General features: G+C 36.0%; 1 protein-coding gene across 2 annotated transcripts in view; it reads right to left on the bottom strand.

Annotated features, from left to right (window-relative positions):
• Positions 1 to 12,816, bottom strand: part of TLK1 (tousled like kinase 1) — a 140,544-nt gene that overhangs the window by 76,282 nt on the left and 51,446 nt on the right. For both annotated transcript variants that reach the window (XM_069493987.1, XM_069494075.1), the window contains one exon: positions 6,397 to 6,468. In XM_069493987.1, the coding sequence (XP_069350088.1) occupies positions 6,397 to 6,468 (72 nt within the window). The remainder of the gene's footprint in view (positions 1 to 6,396; positions 6,469 to 12,816) is intronic.

The following is a 12,816-nucleotide window of genomic DNA, read 5'->3' as shown; positions in this document are numbered from 1 at the left end:
TAAGGAAAGCAGAGAAATATATCCTAGTTTGTCTAAAAGGAGAGGCAGGGAGGAGAAATGCTTATGGTTTTAATAGGCACTACAAATTCCAAATGAGCACAGCAGTCCCCAACCTTTTTGGCACCAGGGACCAGTTTCACGGACAATTTTTCCACGGACAGGGGTAGGGGGGGACGGTTTTGGAATGATTCAAGCCCATTACATTTATTGTGCACTTTATTTCTATTATTATTACACTGTAATATATAATGAAATAATTATACAACTCACCATAATGCAGAATCTAATGCTACTGCTTATCTGACAGGAGGCGGAGCTCGCACAGTGATGCAAGCAATGGCGAGTGGCTGTAAATACAGATGAAGCTTTGCTCACTCACCTGCCGCTCACCTCTTGCTGTGCGGCCTGGTTCCTAACAGCCACCCACCAGTACCAGCCCAAAGCCAGGGGGCTGGAGACCACAGAGCCTAGAAGATGCATAGTTTACCTTAGCATCTTGGGTTAAGGGGAAAGTGGGAACAGCAACTGTATAGAAATTTAGAAAAAGTAGAAAAAGATGCTATAGGTTGAATGTGTCCCCCAAAGTTTACATATTGGAAACTTACTCCCCCCATTGTAACAGTATTAAGAGGTGGGGCCTTTAAGAGGTGGTTAGGTCATGAGAGCTCCACTTTTATAAATGAATTAATGTCATTATCATGGTGGTGGGTTAGTTATTAAGGGAGTGGGTTCCTGATTAAAAGGATGAGGTACCCCAATTCTTTCTCCTTGTTTCATGCACTTGCTTCCACCTTTCATCTTCTACCATGGGATGACCCTCACCAGATGCCAGTGCCATGCTCAGGGACTTCCCAGCCTCCAAAACTGTAAGCCAAATAAACTTCTGTTCGTTATAAACTATCCATTCTGTGATAGTCTATTATAGCAGCAGCAAACAGAATAAGGTGGTATCAAATAGACTAAGACAGAAGGTATTTGAGTTTAGGCAGGAAAGGCTCTGCAAGGAGAACTGAAAATAGGTGGACCAAGGCAGGTTCTAAAATTTGGAAAACACTAGTAGTCAAGAAATATGGGCTCCTTCTCTAATCTTCTTAAAATAATGTGAGCTTTTAGCCAGTAGATAAGGCACATGACCATATTTCTAACACTTCCAGGCATTCTAAAACATTTAAATAAGAGATGAGTGGCCCTGGTAAACTTTCTTCCCTGTCCCTCTCATAAAATTTTTATCACTCCTCAAATCCATAACACATTCACAGTTCTTTCCTGTTAGGTTATAACCTATTCTCACTGTGAAACAAGAGAAAGGTTATCAGATACGCAAGTTGTGCGTCTACTTACCCCCAATTCAGAGGAAAAGATGTTCCTAGTCCTATGACTAACCCTGCCTGCCCAGGGTCTGTATTTCACCCATTCATACCTCCTCCAGGAAAAGGTGTTTGGTTTTATTTCTATCTTTTTCTCTCTCTTCGGCACTTTCCTTATCTCCATCACAGTTCTGCTATGACCCTTTCCTTAACACATGATATGTCAAGCCTATTTCATTCTAGATACTGTCTCCTTTCCTTTATAGTTAAGACTCTGCCAAAAGCAGTCAGTATTTGCTGTCACTATTTCCTTAATTTCCAAGCTCTCCTTAATCAATTACAATCTGGCATCTTGCTTCCATTAATCTACTAAAATTAAACCTAAGTGACAAATTCTTAGTCACTTTTTACAGTCATCATCTTAACTGATTTCTGTAGCATTTAATTCTGCTCACTATTCCCCTTTTACTTTCCCTTGTTTTTCTCTCCACTAGTTACCTACCTCAACATGCTACACTCTTTCTCTAGAGCACCCATCTCACCTGCTAACATTTCCTAGCATTACACACACTATCAGGGTAAATTCATCTCTAAAAGCAGTTTTCAAACTTTTCGGTCTCAGGACCCCTTTACAACTCTTAAAAATTATTGAGGACCCCAAAGAGCTTTTATCTAACTATCAATGTTTATTATTTTAGGATTTAAAACAAAAAAATTTTTTTGTTTTAGTGTTTATAACACTAGAAAATATATATATATATTATGTACACAATCCATAAATCATCAGAATGATGATATCTCATCATACAACCTCTGAAAATTTTCACTGTAAACTTGTGAGACAATGAAAGTAAAAAAGCAAAATATTGTCTTAGCACTGTTATAGAAACCATTTTCACCTTAAAAGAGTCTCAGGGACCCCTGGGAATCATCAAACCACACTTTGAGATCCACTTACCTACACTCAAGCCTTTAATTAATACCTACATGTTGCCAAAGACTCCCAAGTCTTCATATCTAGCCTGACCTTTTTCCTGAGCTCCAGATAGCATCTACAGTACCCACTGCATTTGTTTCACAGGTATTCAAATTCAGAATTGCCCAGATTCAACTCATTATCTTCTATACCAACTCTATTCATTTTCCTTCTGTGTTGCCTATCGCAGTCAAAGGCACTAAAGCTAGATACCTTTAAAAAAAATCTTAGGCTCTTCCTTTTCCTTCTTTATGCTAATTTAAAGTCATCAAACCCTACTGATTCTACTTTTAAATCTAGTGGAATCTGGAAGCTTGTTACAAAGGCAAGCTTTGACCCCAGGTCTGTCATAAGAACATAAGTGACTCATTTGCACATTAAAGTTTAAGAAGCACTGCCCTAGGTGGTGAGTCTCAGTAACCAAAGTTAGAGAATCTAAAGGAGAAAACAGAGAACAAAAGGCAAACTTGAGAACACTATAATTAAAACCCCTCTCACCTTGAGCTTTTCCTCCTAATATTAAACTTTGAAGGTCTGGAGTTTTATAAAGAAGGCAGTATTCCTTAACTACGTGATCTTCCTTTCAGGTTTCACCTCCCTCAGATCCTATCCTCTACACTGCCACCTATGGGAGCCTTTTACAATTTTGTCTTTTGCTTCTCCTGCTTCAACAGCACTCCATCACCTAATGTCCAAACTCCTTACGAGCATGTACAAGGGTCTTCAAAACCTGACCCCTGTCTATCTTTCACCATGCTTGCATATACTCCCTCTACCATAAGTTAGCAAACCAGTGGAATCACCAAGATGGCTTGGTATTTTTTTTTTAAAGCTTCTCAGGTGATCTAAAGTGCAGTGGGAGTTGAGAATCACTCCCCTACGTCTTGAACCAAACTACTTGTCATGCTTCCACACAAAAGCAAAACCATGACCGTGTCCTTCTGCCTACCTTCTTTTCATACTTTGTCCTCTGAGATGAATTCACAGTGTTTCTTAATAATTCCACTATCATTTCTTATTTGAAGGAACACCTCTTTGCTTCTCGTCCTTTGCAGGCAGATATGATTGGTTTCTTGCCATCTGCTCTCATAATACCTTGTGTTTATATTGGCTGGGTCCGCAAACCCTGGGCCACAGCCCAGTGCTAGTCCATGGCCTGTTAGGAAACAGGCTGCTTATCACCTCCTGAACTCCACACCACCTCCCCCCTACCCACAACAACCAACCCTCCCACCCTCAGTCCGTGGAAAAACTGTCTTCCATGAAACCAGTCCCTGCTGCCAAAAAGGTTGGAGACCACTGTTATATAGCATAGCCCACACTTCATGAAGCAGAATGTCTAAATGTCTGTCAGTCCTACTCATTTGAAGGCAGGGATCATATCATGTCTTGGGCACAGAGACTAGAAGATAATAGGCAATACATGCTTACTGAAAATGCACTGAATTTTTGGAGCCTGTTGAATAGGCCTATAGCAATGTAAAATAAAACCAAACCAAACCAATACCTTTCTACCTACCAGGTTATTTCATTAACATGAGGAAAAATGTTTTCATTCCATAATTCTACATTTAGAAGTAAAAGTCAAAATCATATGTGAATTCATATACAAACCAAACTAAAAATTTCAGTTGAAGTATATTAAACAATGACCGACTAGATGCTTCTCAGTTTTAATAGCAAGGATAGAAGAAAACAGAAGGCTTCTGGGTGTCTAAAAAGAGTACTGGGTAGAAGGATACAAAGTAAGGGAAAGAGATATTAGCTAAAATCATCATAAATTCTAAGGAGGAGTCAAAAGATAATGTCCAATTGATACACTAAAATAGGATATACATATTAATTATATTAAAATATGGAAATAAGTGCCAAGAAGAAAAACCAAAAGAATTGAAGGTAGAGTAGGGTGGGTGGTAGTGGATGGCTATTAAAAAAGAAACAAAAAACAGAAATCCTTCTAGTACTATTTTCTCACAAAACCAAAAACTTATTTAAAAAAATGTAACGAACAAGGGGATGGATTACCAAAAGAATACATGACATCAGAAGACAGTGGAATACTACATAAACTTAACTACTAGGAATACTGGAAAAAACAAAAGTAGTTCTATCTCACAACTATTTGTACTCAGCAACTTTAATTAAGGTACCCACTATAGAGATAAAAACTAAGAATCATTTTCCAGACAAGCAACTTCTTAAATGGAAAACACCAATAACAACAAAAGTTGCTTCTTCGAATCTTAAAGACAATGTATAATCTGCAGTCATTTCTAGAATGTTGTGCCACTAGATTTAAACATTAATTTGCAAAAATTGCAGATATACAACATAAAACTGCAAAAGCCAAAAATCTCAAAATTTTCTATTGTTGCTCCAAATGTCAAAACTTCTATACATATACAGCTAAGTACACCCAATGGCTAACCAAATTGTGTTTCATTGTAAATGCCACTGGAGTCTTTTAAAAAAACAAAAACACAAACAACATTTTAACTAAAAATATAGCCAAAAGTGATCCTTATAATTCTTTAAAGGAAAGTGGAATTTTCTTATATATTGATTCCTCTAAAAAATCCAAATACTAAATCTATAACCTATATTGGGACTATGGGTACCTATAAAAAACACAGAAAGATAATAACTGTCGTAAGTGATCTAACTTTTACTGTTTTGCTATTTTAAAAAAACTACCAAAAACATCCTATTTGATGAACAGAAAATGGAAATATCTAAAATTATTTTATTGCCCTTTATAACAAAAATGCCTATTAAAGAGGAAACGTGACATTACTGAATATTCTCATATGAGAAAATATCAAGAAATGTTCCAAAGTCCAGGAAATATAAAATGAAAACATTCTTGATAGTTTTTAAAAAACTTCACTTTGACTACAACTAAACCTACAATTTTTAAGGACTTAGTGTAAGTATGTTAATTTGGAAAAACTAAACTATAATAATCTGGTGCTATAGGGCTACTAACGCTTACCTCAAGGGAACCTACTGCAGATAAAGTCCGTCACTTGCACAGTCCTTTCAGCTGCCTGCCAGTTGTCTCTGTGGAAGGGAAAGCCTGATGAGTGAGAACCCTATGCCACACTCCTTTGGAGTATCAGGGTGCCTGCATAGAACTGCACAAAACTGTCTAGCTAGAGATTCCTAGCTGCTTTCAATAACACAGGGCTAAAAAAAGATGCCATCTTTGAAGTTCCTTTTCCTCTGAACAACAAAACAAAATGCCTAAGAGTTACTGAGTGCTAACAACTTATTGGTATTACAAAGGTGATATATCTACACTAACCCAAGTAGAAAAAAGACTAAAATGCATCAAGTAGAAGATTGACAAGGAAAACACATACACACACACGCGTGCACACACACACAAACATTAAAAAGGGACACAACTGTATAATCTGCGGAGAGAAAAGGCTATAATCCACAAAAAGTGAGGTTGTAGCATCAACGAATGAATGTTAAAACTCAAAGAACTTCCTGTCTACCCATTTTTAAAAGATGCCATCAAGTATATCACACGCAGAGTGAACTATACCATGGATCCAAATGCCTACTTCTAAAATCCCATGTATTTTCTTGGTGGGGTCAGTAAGTGGGTGAGGGATGAGGGGATTCTTCAGATTTTTTAAGGTATGAAAAGGGAAACCAGCAGCATGATTCCATAAGAAATTCTAAAAAGAGGAAAAACCGTATATCTGCATCTCAGAAAGTACACAAACCCTTACTCAGGATCAAACTTAGAGGGAAGAATAATGAGAAATAATAGAAAACTGTGAAACTCAACATATTTCAAAAACCACCTTCATCTCATAGAATTAGGAATGATTAATAACTGTTTTCCATTAAGAACACCTATACCTCATTAATTTACAAGTTCAGCTACATAACCAAAGAAATTGTATTTTCTTTCTAATGCCAAATAAGGTCTTCAATCTGAATGTTGTTCTTCAATAAGGCAGAACAAAGTACTCCTACAAGAAACTTTAAAAGCATTAACCTTTAGCAAAAGGACTGGAAAAAAAAAAAACTGTTTAGTTAAAAAGGTGATTCCAGTTTTTACTTTAATAACAGCACAATTAAAATGAAATTACTTACCTCTGATTCTTTGTCACTTAAAGATCCCAAGCTTCCAAAGCTGTGATTAGAGCTTTCATTATTTGTTGAGGCCTGTTAAAAATTGTTATAAAGGTAAAAATTAGGAGTAATTTAAAAAAAATATTACAAGTACATAATCCATTTTCATAATAAAAAATTAAGTGTGATTGCTTTAAACCAGGAAGAGAAATGAAGGAAAAACAATAAGAACCAAGTTCTTAACACTATAAATACCTTGGAAAGTTTTATCAAGTCAATAAAGTTCTGCTATGTTTTAGGAACTGACTTGTACTAGCCGATTTTTTAGAACACCAGTTCAAGAGCAAGAGAATGGAGCCATTGTTAGGAAAACAAGATCTCTAAAATTATTACCCAATGTATACAAACTAGTGCTTCCTCTGACCAAAAATATTATTTGTGTTCTTCAGTGCCCTTCACAATTATCAAATTCCATCATATCTCATACACACCCCTCGGCCTTTCTACATATTAACAAACTGAGTCCTTGTTTGTTTTGACTTAATCTTTTAAGAAAATATTTTACTACCTTAACCATTTTAATTGCTTTGCTCAAAAGTTTCTCCATTTCCTTGACAGTATTTTTTAACTGTGACAAAGAGAGATGAGCTATCATTCTGTAGGATGACAACTGCTTTGTTCTCGATATGATTCTATAACGCTTATTCTTTTGTGTACTTTTTTGTACCATCAGTACCTCAGATCAATGTCTTCCAGGAATGCTCAGACCAGAAACTGATAGGCTATAGCATACACACCACAAGATGATGCATGAATTAACTTCACATGCAGGCAGGCATGCAAGTTAATATCCTCACATTTCCCTTCCATTGTTGAGGGTAGCTGCTAATCCTAGGTTGCAAGTTGGCCTATAATTATCCTTAGCCAAATTTCTAAACTGACAACTTAGGCCACTGCATACATATCCAGCAGTATACTGGACATTGTAAACGCTGTTTTCAACACAGGATAGCACTTGAACTGATTAAGATTCAAGTAGTACTTGGAGGAAGTTACAATCCATTAGGTTGGTGCAGAAGTAATTGCAGTTTTGGGCCAGGAATTTTAAATCATTATATTAATTAATAACTAGGCTTAAAAACACCTTTAATAATCAAAATAGGAACCATTACAATCAACACATTTTTGCCAGTGAGAAATATATTTATTCTTCCAATTCATGAATATTGCATCTCTCATTTATTTATACCTGCATCAATTTCTCTGTTGAACAGTTTTCAGTGAAGATGTCTTGAGTATCTTTTGTCAGATTTATTTGAGTATTTTTTAGAATTATTGTACATGGCAATCTTCCTAAAATTTCATTTTCCACTTGTTGATATGTAGAAATATAACTGATTTTACCACATGATTTATAGTCAATGACCTTGATTAATTTATTTACTAGTTTTAATTATTTGTGGGTTCTTTGTGATTTTTTTCTATATCACAACCATATAATGGGAATAATCTTTATTTCTTGATATTGGTGCTGGTTACATGACTGTGTTCAGTTTGTGAAAATTAATTAAGTAATGTACTTACAATATGTGCATTATTTTACATGTACTGAGGAGGACTACTTTCAAGCTCTGCTATTTATTTTCATGATTTTTCATTGCCATTGTAGTGGAGAGTCATCAAAACCTTGAGACTTCCTTGGGTATTCCTTTTTAAAAAGCATATATTTAAAAAGTTTCATAGTCTCAGTATTGATTCTTTGGAGACTAAAACTGGCAATATTTCTCCATAAATAAGCACTCATTTATTCTTAACCTTGACTTCTTGTATTGGAGCTAATTCTCTATCAATAAAAAATATTTTTCCTAAGTCCACTGTAACTCTACTTCGTAAGGCTTTCATTGGTAATCTTGTCAAGAGTTTGGTAAAAAGAAGAAGAATATCTGAACTAGCACATATAATGGTTTTTTACTAAGAAACTATTAAAATTAAATTAAAAATTAATTTCCTTAGTTTCATTACCCACATTTTAAGTCCTTAGTAGCCATATGTGGCTAACGGCTACATGTTGGGCCATGCAGATATAAAACATGGCCATCACCCCAGAAAATTCTATTGGAAAGAGTTGCTATAGACCAGGGGTAGGCAAACTATGTATGGCTCTCTGCCTGGTTTTATAAATAAAGTTTTATTGGAACACAGCCATATTCATTTCATTAAATATGGTCTATAGCTGCTTTAGTGCTACAATGGCAGAGTTAAGCAGTTGCAATCAAAACCATAAGACTTAAAGATACGACACTTTACAGAAAATGTGCCAACCTCTGCTATAGACCATACAAAAATCAGAGACTGGGAGGCGGCATGTTTGAGAGGGGTTAAGTTAAGAGTGCAATGCTACCTATATTTCACCAATAGATACCCCCACCTAGCGAGATATAATCTAATATAAACCATTCCTTGGTTCCCTAAAAAGCATTGTCTTAAATTTGGAGTTTGAAATTCAAGTCTTATGATATAAAACACAGTAAACATTTCCCATTTTAAGTACTCAACATCCATTCCAATTTCCCAATAGCACCGTTTCTTTTTGGTGAATCTCCCTAGCCTAATATTTTTGGTGGGACTATAAATCAACCTGCCCACCTACTGCAGAAATCCTAAGGAGGGTCCCTCTCTCCCACATACTCTTCATCCATACTTATAGTCAAGAAATCAAAGGGAAAGCCTAAACCCAATACTAAACTAATCAACTTTATTCCCCAGAATTTCGGATCACAAGGGAGTGGTATCAGTGTGAGATGGGGGTGTCTTTTTTCTTTTTTTTTTTTAATCCAGTGGAGATAGTACAATCAGAAGGCTGAGCAATTTCTGCTGCCTAGCCAGCTAGGGTTGCCTGTTGAAGTCTGGTTTTCAGGCCTCCAAACCATTCTGTGAATTGCCTGATAGCCTACCAATAACTTCCCTTCTTTGCTTAAGGTAGCTAGAGTTGGTTTCTTTTTCTGCATATAAAGTCCAATAACTGATATAAAATGTAATGACTTTCATTTAATAATGGTTTAGCAGAAAACCTGGAATAGACAAAAGCAGAAAAGAAAGTTAAATGTCTTAAAGATAAAGATGACTTCTCCATCTATGATATTTATTTTTTTAAAAAAGAGCACACCAGATATTTTGATTAGGACCAGCTCTAGGCAAAATTCTACAAGACTCAAGTTTTGGTTCCTACCCACATTCTCAGCACCACTACTATTCTGTTCTTGGCTCTCTGTTAGCTGTCAATTAATTCTAAATATAAATTCAAGTGTTTAGATTTCACCTTATACCTATAAGTAAAATTAGTAAACTAAACAAACACTGGCCCTATTTGCAGTTCCAAAGAGCCTGCTAGTACTGGCCAGCACTAAGAGCATATTAAAACAAGTCCAGAAGGACCACATGGCTCCATGGAAACTCTAGGTGCAATTCAAATTTTTCCCCCAGTATTCTTTAAAATATATGCCAGTCTCAAAATTAGCCTTCTAATTGCCTCAGTCTCCAAAGTTTCCAAACCAAGATTAGAATCAGTATACACTGTCATGATTTCTTATAATAAAATTATTTCCTTCCAAAATTGAGTACATAACTATATTAGTAAAAAAATGTGATGGGATAAATTCTGTCCAGGTACACATAGGTGTCAATGAAGGACACAGGAGGTCCACCAAATTCAGGTTTGGGCAATCAGGTGGAAAGAGGTAGTAATCAGAGAAACATTCTTAAAGTGATGCCTGATCTGACTCTTGATATTCGAATAGTGATAAGTCTAATGGAAAAAAAAGCATAAGGGAGTCTGAAGCAAAGTGTTCAAAAGAACACTATGTTCAAAGGAAAGAAGCTGTGAAAAACCATATCCATTTAGGGAACCACAAATAGTTTGTCATGACTGGAGCAAAGTACAAATGTAAAGATGTGACGAAAAGATGGAAGATGGGAAATGAAGTTTGGCTACAGGGGCAATGCAGTAATAAGAAAAACTTTATAATGCTAAATAATTTAAATTTGAACTTATAAATGATGTGAAGCCATTAAAAATCTCTAAGCAAGGTCTATTTAATCAGATGTGCCTTTTATAAAAATCAGTCAAACTAGGAAAATGATAGCCTAGGCACACATTTCAAACTCACTTTCTCTTGCTCTAGGGAGAATTCAACAGGAAGATAAACCAACAACTGTGATGTATTTTTTATTATTTTTTTCTTTTTTCTTTTTCTACTGGGGGGAGCAGGACAGGTACAGTTGCAAAGATTAGTAAACAATAACTGGACCACAAAAGTGATTCCACTCACAAATGAACAGCTTCTTAATGCCACTGTTAACAAGACTGGGAGAATCAGCAATATAAAATAGGGAAATAGGATCAGGCCTGCCTTTCTGGCCAAACCCATGATGAAGAATGTCAATCCTAGGGCTGTTTAAAGGTAGACCTGACAGCCAACCTGAGTTGACCACTTGCACATGAAGAGAAGACTGTACTTGCCCACCCATAAGTACTGCTCTAGAAGCCATCTGATTGCAGGAGTATGGTAAAGACACACCTATGAACCTTAACACTGCCCAGTCTATCACCTCTGAGAAGATCCACCAGCCTAACTAAAACGGATACTGTGGAAACCCTCACCAACTAACAACAAGTCAGCAAGAAAATATTACAGGTCATTTAAGGAGCCTAATTAGCTTGCAAGGGAGCACCCCAAACACAGAATAGATGGCTCAACTGGAGCAGAAAGTGAGGTAAGAGCAGAAACAGATCTTTTAAAATATACCATGAGAGGCCAGGCACGGTGGCTCACGCCTGTAATCCTAGCACTCTGGGAGGCCGAGGCGGGTAGATCGCTCGAGATCAGGAGTTCGAGACCAGCCTGAGCAAGAGCGAGACCTCGTCTCTACTAAAAATAGAAAGAAATTATCTGGACAACTAAAAATATATAGAGAAAAAATTAGCCAGGCATGGTGGCACATGCTTGTAGTCCCAGCTACTCGGGAGGCTGAGGCAGTAGGATCGCTTAAGCTCAGGAGTTTGAGGTTGCTGTGAGCTAGGCTGACGCCATGGCACTCACTCTAGCCCGGGCAACAGAGTGAGACTCTGTCTCAAAAAAAAAAAAAAAAAAAAATGCCATGAGAATTTTAAAGCAGGTATAATTAAGAGATAAAAAAGTGGGGAAAAAAACACTGCTGGAAACTAAATTAGCAATCTAAAAATTGAAGTAGAGTTATAATATTAACAATATTAAGAAACTATAATAAAAAAGATATAAAAGATATATCAAGGGAACCTAGTATGAAAATAACTGGTACTTCAGAAAGGAAGAAACAGATTAAGAATAAACAATACTCAAAGAAGTATTACTATAAAAAGAAAACTTCCCTGAGCTGAAGGAAAACTGGAAACTAGAAGACATCACTAATAGTGTCTACAGACTACTGAGATACTATGAGAAAGCAAAACAAAGACATTTTCAAACACACAAACTTAAAATATATGGCAGCATGTATTCAAGAATGCTTTATAGATCGATACTGTAAAAGCAAACGATACCCTCAAACTAAATTTTCCAAAGGGGGAGAAGAGGGCAGCAGATACAGGTCTACGTATGAACGCTAGAAAGATTTGTTATGAATCATAAATATGTAGAAATTAAACAACATACTCCTAAAAAACCAACAAATAGGTCAAAGGAGAAATCTCAAGGGAAACTGGAAAAAAACTTTGAGATGAATGAAAACAAACACACAGCACACCAAAACATGGGGTACAGCTAAAGCAGTGCTTAGAAGGAAATTTACAGCTATAAATGCCTATATTTAAAAAGAGATCTCAAATCAATAATCCAACTGTCCACTCAAAACACTAGAAAAAGTAAACCAAAATCAAAGCAAGCAGGGGAAAAAAAAAAAAAAAAGTCAGAGCAGAAACAGACAAAATAGAGAACAGAAAAACAAGAGGAAAAAAAAAAAAACCAATAGAACCAAAAGTCAGATCTTGGAAAAGATCAACAAAATTGACAAATCTTTATCAAGACCTAACAAGAAAAAGATAGAAGACTCAAATTACTAAAATCAGAAATGAAAGAGAACATGTCATTACTGACTTACAGAAATAAGAATTATAAGAGAATATAATTAAAAGTTTTATGCCAGCAAATCAGATAAACTACATGATATAGACAAATTCCCAGAAAGACACAAACTACTAAAAATGACTCTAGAAGAAATAAACATCCTTAGTGAAACACTAGCAAACTGAATTCAACAGGACATTGATAGGCTCATACATCAAGGTCAAGTGAAATTTATCCCTGAGATGCAAGGGTGGTTCAACATACACAATAAATATGATACACCACAATAACAGAGTAAAGGATAACAATAATATGATCATCTCAATTGATGCAGAAAAAG

Source organism: Eulemur rufifrons, chromosome 1 (genome assembly GCF_041146395.1).
Source record: "Eulemur rufifrons isolate Redbay chromosome 1, OSU_ERuf_1, whole genome shotgun sequence".
In the NCBI taxonomy this organism is placed as follows: Eukaryota; Metazoa; Chordata; class Mammalia; order Primates; family Lemuridae; genus Eulemur; species Eulemur rufifrons.
Note: the sequence above shows the minus strand (reverse complement) of the source record. Positions and strands in the feature narration are given on the sequence as shown.